Consider the following 8,113-nt stretch of genomic DNA (forward strand, 5'->3'; position numbering starts at 1 on the left):
GAGGGGGCACGGGGAGGTAGGTGCTGGCTGGGGGGGGGAGGGGAGAGCCGCACCCGGACGCCTGGGTCCCTTTTTTTTTGGGGGAGGGGGACGACGACACCCAGGGGTGGGAGCTGGAGGTGAGGAGGAGGGGGGACACCCACACCCGGACGCCTGGGTGCCTCCGCGGTGGCGGAAAGGGAAGTGGAGGGGGTTCCTGCGCTTGGGTGCCTCGGCGCGGTGATGGTGGCCACGCCCGGACGCCTGGGTCCCTTAGGGTGGGGATGGGGTCCCCTCCCGGACCTCTGGGTCCCCTCTTGGGTGCCCGGGTCCCCACCCGGACGCCTGGATCCACCGTAGGATGTCCTCTCCGGCGCTGTCGCCGGCGACGGCCTCGGCCACGGCGGCCTCGAAGCAGGCGCTGCGGGCGGTGGCGGGGTTGGCGGAGGCGTTGGAGACGCCGGAGACGGTGGCGGCGGCGCTGGCGGAGGCGAAGGCGGCGCTGGTGGAGGCGGAGGAGGCGCTGGCGGGGCTGGAGGAGGTGTTGGTGGCGGCGATGGCGGCGGCGGCGGCGATGGCGACGCCGACGCCGGGGTTCGATGCCGAAGGTCTCTACCGGGCACTGGGAACGGCCGCCGACGCCAGCGCTTCCGAGCTGGAACGGGAGCTGAGCCGGAATCGCCGGCGCCGCTGGGGTCTGTGGGTGGTCCGGACCATTGCCCTGGTGCTGATGCTTCTCTGTGCCCCCCTGTGTGAGTACAGACCAGTATACACCAGAATGGACCAGTTCAGACCAGTAGGGAGCCCTACAGATCCGCTTGGACCAGTAATGCTGGTAGAGAACCTTACAGACCAGTACAGACCAGCAGGAAGCTCTACAAGCCAGTAGAGACTTCCTCTTGCGCTCACCAGTATAGACCAGAACGGACCAGTTCAGACCAGCAGGGAGCCCTACAGATCCGCTTGGACCAGTAATGCTGGTAGAGAACCTTACAGACCAGTACAGACCAGCAGGAAGCTCTACAAGCCAGTAGAGACTTCCTCTTGCGCTCACCAGTATAGACCAGAACGGACCAGTTCAGACCAGCAGGGAGCCCTACAGATCCGCTTGGACCAGTAATGCTGGTAGAGAACCTTACAGACCAGTACAGACCAGTAGGAAGCTCTACAAGCCATTAGGGACCAGTTTAGGCCGGTAGGGACCAGTTTAGACCAGTAGGGACCAGAAGGAACTACTGTAGAGCAGTAGAGACCAGTATGGACCAGTAGGAAGCTCTACAGACCGGTACAGACTTTCTCTTGCCCTGACCAGTATAGGTCAGAATGGACCAGTTCAGACCAGTAGGGAGCCCTATGGATCCGCTTAGATCAGTAATACCAGTAGAGAACCATACAAACCACTAGGAACCAGTAGGAAACCCTACAGACCAGTAGCAGCTTTCCCCTGCTCTGACCACTACAGACCAGTTTGGAGCTATATGGGTCAGTAAGGAGTTCTACAGGCCAGTTCAGACCAGTATATACCAGTAGGGACCAGTAGGAGCCACTGTAGACCAGTAGGGACCAGTAAAGACCAGTGGGTTGCCCTACAAACCAGTGTAGACCAGTATAGAGCTTCCCCTGCCCCAACCAGTAAGGACTGGGGGACACTGGGAGGGGACTGGGGACACCTGGAGGGGATGGGGGAGACTGGGATGGAACTGGGGACATCAGGAGGGGACTGGGGACACTGGGAGGGGACAAGGACACTGGGACAAGACTGGGGACACCAGAAGGGGATGGGAGACACTGGGAGGGGATGGGGACACCAGGAGGGGTCAGGGACACTGGGATGGGACTGGGGACACTGGGAGGGGACAGGGGACACTGGGAGGATACTGGGACACCAGGAGGGGATAGGGGACACCGGGAGGGGATGGGGACACTGGGACAAGACTGGGGACACTGGGATGGGACTGGGAACGCTGGGAGGGGACTGGGGACACCGGGAGGGGATGGGGACACCAGAAGGGGACAGGGACACTGGGATGGGACTGGGGACACTGGGAGGGGATGGGGACACCAGGAGGGGTCAGGGACACTGGGATGGGACTGGGGACACTGGGAGGGGACAGGGGACACTGGGATGGGACTGGGACACCAGGAGGGGACAAGGACATTGGGACAAGACTGGGGACACTGGGAAGGGACTGAGGACACTGGGATGGGACTGGGGACACTGGGAGGGGACAGGGGACACCGGGAGAGGATGGGGAGACTGGGACAAGACTGGGGACACTGGGATGGGACTGGGGACACTGGGAAGGGACAGGGGACACTGGGAGGATACTGGGACACCAGGAGGGGATAGGGGACACCAGGAGGGGATGGGGACACTGGGAGGGGACAATGACACTGGGACAAGACTGGGGACACTGGGATGGGACTGGGGACACCAGGAGGGGACTGGGGACACCGGGAGAGGATGGGGACACTGGGATGGGACTGGGGATGCTGGGAGGGGACGAGGACACCAGGAGGGGTCAGGGACACCAGGAGGGGACAGGGACACCAGGAGGGGACAGGGACACTGGGATGGGACTGGGGACACTGGGAGGGGACTGGGGACACCAGGAGGGGACAGGGACACTGGGATGGGACTGGGGACACTGGGAGGGGACGAGGACGCCAGGTGATGTCCCCGTCCCCCCGATGTCCCCGCAGTGTCCCTGGACGTGGTGCGGGAGGCGGTGGGGGTGACACAGGAGAGCCACCTCGTCCCCTGCCTGGCCACCGTCGCCCTGCTCTGCCAGGTGGCCCTGTGGGGCACGGGGACATCCAAGCGTCACTTGGCCACCGCTGTCACCCACCAACGTCACCAAGCCCTCCGCTACCGCCGCCTGGCCCGGGCCGCCGCCGCCGCCACCGCCGCCACCACCGAGGCCACCGAAGCCATCGCCACCGCCAATGCCACCCTGGGGACGCTGGAGGAGGTGACCGGTCACCTGAGGTCCTTGGTCAACGCTGTCACCCAGGATCTGGAGATGGCCCGGGGCTTCCCTGCCAGCGCCCGGGCCCTTGGGGACGCCGTGGTGGCCTTGGGGACGGCGACGGGGGACAAGGAGGGGACGGAGAAGTTGGCCCGGGCGCTGGAGGCTCTGCCAAGGGATGAGTAGGGACAGGGACGGGGACACCGGGAGGGTCCTGCTCGTCCTGGGGACACCCCGATGTCCCCTGTCCTGGCTGGGGACACCCCGATGTCCCTTCTCCGTCCTGGGGACACCCCGATGTCCCCTGTCCTGGCTGGGGACACCCCGATGTCCCTTCTCCGTCCTGGGGACACCCCGCTGTCCCCTGTCCTGGCTGGGGACACCCCGATGTCCCTTCTCCGTCCTGGGGACACCCCGATGTCCCCTGTCCCGGCTGGGGACACCCTGATGTCCTCTTCATCTTGGGGACACCCCGATGTCCCCTGTCCCAGCTGGGGACACCCCGATGTCCCTTCTCCATCCTGGGGACACCCCAATGTCCCCTGTCCCAGCTGGGGACACCCCGATGTCCCTTCTCCATCCTGGGGACACCCCAATGTCCCCTGTCCCAGCTGGGGACACCCTGATGTCCCTTCTCCGTCCTGGGGACACCCCAATGTCCCCTGTCCCGGCTGGGGACACCCCGATGTCCCTTCTCCGTCCTGGGGACACCCCGCTGTCCCCTGTCCCGGCTGGGGACACCCCGATGTCCCTTCTCCGTCCTGGGGACACCCCGCTGTCCCCTGTCCCGGCTGGGGACACCCCGATGTCCCTTCTCCGTCCTGGGGACACCCCGATGTCCCCTGTCCTGGCTGGGGACACCCCGATGTCCCTTCTCTGTCCTGGGGACACCCCGATGTCTCCTGTCCCAGCTGGGGACACCCCGATGTCCCCTTCATCTTGGGGACACCCCGATGTCCCCTGTCCTGGCTGGGGACACCCCGATGTTCCTTCTCCATCCTGGGGACACCCCGCTGTCCCCTGTCCCGGCTGGGGACACCTCGATGTCCCCTTCATCTTGGGGACACCCCGATGTCCCCTGTCCCGGCTGGGGACACACCGATGTCCCCTTCTTCTTGGGGACACCCCGATGTCCCTTCTCCATCCTGGGGACACTGGGATGTGCCCTGTCCTGGCTGGGGACACTTGGATGTCCCTCCTCTTGGGGACATGGGGACACCAGGGGACGGGGACACCCCCATTCAGAGGACACCAGGAGGAGGGATGTCCCCAAAGCATCCCCGTCAAAGGGCTTGGCGGTGTCCCCAATGTCCCCAAGGAGGCCTGGCGGGATGTTCCCAAGCCATGGGGGACATGGGGGGGGGGGGGACACAGCGGGGCCATCAGCAGGGCTGCGGTGGGGACAGCCCTGGGGACACACTGGGGACATCCCGGGCTGTGGTGGGGACATCCCTGAGGCCACTTCGGCTCCACACTGGGGACACTCCGGGGGCCACCGTTGAGGACACATTGGGGACACGCTGAGGCCACCATCGGGGCTAGCATTGGGGACACAAGGGGGACATGCCCGAGCCAGCGCTGGGGACACGTCGGGGACATCGGGGGACACCGAGGGCCGTGGGTGGCCACATTGGGGACATTGCGGGGGACATCGGGGACCATATGGCTGCGTTGGGGACAGCGGTGGCTGCCGGTGGCCATGGGACCCTTTTGGGGACATGGAGGGACATCGGGGGACACCGGGGGCTGTGGGACCCTGTTGGGGACATTGGGGGGGGACATCGGGGGACACCGAGGGCTGTGGGTGGCCACATTGGGGACATTGCGGGGGACATCGGGGACCATATGGCTGCGTTGGGGACAGCGGTGGCCACCGGTGGCCATGGGACCCTTTTGGGGACATGGAGGGACATCGGGGGACACCGGGGGCTGTGGGACCCTGTTGGGGACATTGGGGGACACCGAGGGCTGTGGGTGGCCACATTGGGGACATTGGGGGGGACATCAGGGACCATATGGCTGCGTTGGGGACATCAGGGGACACCGGTGGCCACGGGACCCTTTTGGGGACATGGAGGGACATCGGGGGACACCGGGGGCTGTGGGACCCTGTTGGGGACATCAAGGGACACCGAGGGCTGCGGGTGGCCGTGCCGGGGCCGTTGTGGGGGGACACTGGAGGCCGTGGGGTCCCGTTGGGGACACTGGGGGGACACGGGGTCCCGTTGGGGACACTGAGGGGCCGTGGGGTCCCGTTGGGGACACGAGGGGACACGGAGGGGCGTAGGGGTGGCCCCAGGGTGGGTGACGTCCCCGCCGGCCATGGCCCCGCTGGCGGCGGCCCCTCGCCCGGCCCTCGTGGGCCGAGCCTGGCCCAGCCCCGGGCCAACGTCCCGCCACGGCCGCCGCCATCGTTTCCCGGTCCCCCCGCGTCCCCGCCGCGTCCCCGCCGCTGTCACCGCCACCCATGGGGACCCCCGAGGCCACCGGCGCCGTCGTCCCCCCCGAGGTGGGACAAAGCTCGGCGCTGGATGGCGGGGACGGGGGGCGGGGGGGGGATGGGGACAGAGGGGTGGCGGAGGGGACACGGGGACGGTGGGGAATGGGGCGGCAGGGGGGTGGCAGAGGGGACAGGGGGACAGGGGACGGGGTGGCAGGGGGTTATGGGGGTGGCAGGGGGGACATGGGGACAGTGGGGACGGGGGACGGGGTGGCAGGGGGGTGGCAGAGGGATGGGGGGTGGCAGGGGGGACACGGGGACGGTGGGGACAGGGACTGGGGTGGCAGGGGGTTATGGGGGTGGCGGAGGGGACGGGGGACAGGGGACGGGGTGGCAGGGGGGGTGGCAGGGGGGGTGACAAGGTGATGGGGACAGGGGGACAGGGCAGTGGCAGAGGGGATGGGGCTGGCAGGGGGGACACGGGGACGGTGGGGACGGGGACTGGGGTGGCAGGGGGTTACGGGGGTGGCAGGGGGGACAGGGGGACAGGGGACGGGGTGGCAGGGGGGTGGCAGAGGGATGGGGGGTGGCAGGGGGGGTGACAAGGTGGTGGGGACAGGGGGACAGGGCAGTGACAGAGGGGATGGGGTGGCGGAGGGGACACGGGGACGGTGGGGACGGGGACTGGGGTGGCAGGGGGTTATGGGGGTGGCAGAGGGGACAGGGGGACAGGGGACGGGGTGGCAGGGGGGTGACAAGGTGGTGGGGACGGGGGGACAGGGCAGCGGCAGAGGGGACGGGGACAGGGGACGGGGTGGCAGGGGGGTGGCAGAGGGGACAGGGTGGCAGGGGGGGCACGGGGACGGTGGGGACGGGGACTGGGGTGGCAGGGGGTGACGGGGACACGAAGGTGGGGGACAGGGAGGTGGCAGTGGGGACAGGGGGACAGGGAGTGGTGGGGACAGAGGACAGGGGTGGCAGAGGGGATGGGAGGTGACAAGGGGACAAGTGCCACGGGGGACCCCAGGGTGGCATCTGGGGACCCTGAAGGGGACAAGGGGGGACCTCGAGGAGGGGACGAGGGACATGGGGGACCCCAGGGTGGCGTCAGGCCTGGAAGGGGCCATCAGGGGACCGCAGGGAGGGGACAAGGGACATGGGGGGACCCCAGGGTGACGTGGGGACCCCAGAGGGGACAGGGGCCATCGGGGACCCTGCCACCAGCCGTGTCCCTGTCCCCAGGTGTCCCCAGAGCTGCTAGAACCGCTGGTGACCGTGGTGGCCATCCTGGGCGAGCTGGGGGCCACCGCAGGGGACGTCCCACTGGCCGGGTCACCGGGCTCGCTGCGGGCCGGGCTGGTGGCCCTCATTGGCAACATCAGCCGGGCCATGGGCCACAGTCACGGAGAGGCCACTCGCCTCCGTCACGCCCTGGCCACCGCCGGGGCCACCAGGGCCACCACTGGGACCACCCTTGAGCCCGCTGTAGTCCCGCCGGGGGATCCTGCTGTCCCCAGGGCCACCGCGGGGGACGCCTGGGCCACCGTGGCAACCATCACCCGTGGGTGGCGGGAGGCGGTGGCCTCGGTGGCGACCACCTGGGACAGGGTGGCAGGGGACGCCACGCGCCTGAAGGACGCCTGCGGGACTGCGGCCACCACCGGGGCCGCCGCCGGGGCCACCGCGGGCCACCTGGCAGCGGCGGTGGCCCAGGAGGACAGGGCACTTCAGCAGGTGCTGGAGGCCACCCGGGCACTGCCGGTGGCCTCAGAGCTGGCCGCAGTGGCCTCGGAGGTGGCAGCCCACAAGACACGGGTGGCCGAGGCCAGCGCGGGGCTGCGGGTGGCCACTGAGGCCACCGAGAAGACGGCGGTGGCAATGGTGGAGACGGCGGTGGCCAGGGAGCGGGGACGGCTAGCAGCGGTGGCCCGCGAGCCCCTGGGACGCTTGGTGGCCGCCTGTCACGGGGCCACCCGCTTCTACGGCCACCTGCGGCACCTCCTCGAGGACATCGAGGCCACCGTGGCTACTATGGCTGCTGGACACGGTGGCCTTGAGGGGGCAGATGGTGGCCCTGAGGCTGCTGGGGTGGCCCAGGAGGGTCCTGGTGTCCCCAAGGACCCGATGGCGGCGGTGACGGTGGCCGAGGCGCTGTGGGATGCCAGCGCCCGCCTGGCCCAAGGCCACCTCCTGAAGACGCTACCGGTGGCCCGGCGACTCCTGACCACTCTCGGTGTCCCCGATGCCACCACGGCCACCACCGTGGCCCAGCGTTGCCGGGAGGCCACCGCCGCCCTCCCGGGGTTGCTGCCGCGGGGACCGCGGTAGGGGATGGTGGCTTTTTTGGGGACCGGTGGCTTCGTTGGGGACCGGTGGCTTCGTTGGGGACCGGTGGCATTAACACATCGCTGCTGAAGTCCTGGCTCGGCGTCACTTTGTCCCCAACCCGTGTCCCCGTGTCCCCTCCACGGGCCCCTGTCCCCTCTCTCGTGTCCCCACGGAGGTTCCCGGTGTCCCCAAAGCCACCGTGGCCCCCACGGGGAGAGGCCAATGTCCCCGAGGCCACCGCAGTGGCCCGAGAGGGTCCCGGTGGCCGCGGGGCCATGGAGGAGTCTCCTCCTGCCCCGGTGGCCCCTCCGTGTCCCTGTGTCACCTCCCGTGGGTCCCCTCCGTGCCCACGCGTGAGGGGGGAAAGGGGGAAAGGGGAAAGGAAAGGGGGGGGAGG

At 68.7% G+C, this 8,113-nt stretch overlaps 2 protein-coding genes across 2 annotated transcripts; both read left to right on the top strand.

Moving 5' to 3' along the window:
* Positions 1-340: 340 nt before the first annotated feature.
* LOC309604263 (uncharacterized protein) lies at positions 341-3,271 on the top strand (the record flags this gene model as incomplete). The annotated part of the gene is made up of 2 exons (XM_082339196.1): positions 341-731; positions 2,683-3,271. The coding sequence occupies 2 exons, from the start codon at positions 341-343 to the stop codon at positions 3,132-3,134; spliced, it is 843 nt and encodes a 280-aa protein (XP_082195322.1). The 3' UTR covers positions 3,135-3,271.
* A 2,052-nt stretch (positions 3,272-5,323) lies between these two features.
* Positions 5,324-7,769, top strand: LOC309604264 (uncharacterized protein). The gene is made up of 2 exons (XM_082339197.1): positions 5,324-5,457; positions 6,631-7,769. The coding sequence occupies exons 1-2, from the start codon at positions 5,416-5,418 to the stop codon at positions 7,714-7,716; spliced, it is 1,128 nt and encodes a 375-aa protein (XP_082195323.1). The 5' UTR covers positions 5,324-5,415; the 3' UTR covers positions 7,717-7,769.
* Positions 7,770-8,113: the final 344 nt, after the last annotated feature.

This window comes from Platalea leucorodia, assembly GCF_965183815.1.
Source record: "Platalea leucorodia genome assembly, contig: HAP1_HAP1_SCAFFOLD_526, whole genome shotgun sequence".
In the NCBI taxonomy this organism is placed as follows: Eukaryota; Metazoa; Chordata; class Aves; order Pelecaniformes; family Threskiornithidae; genus Platalea; species Platalea leucorodia.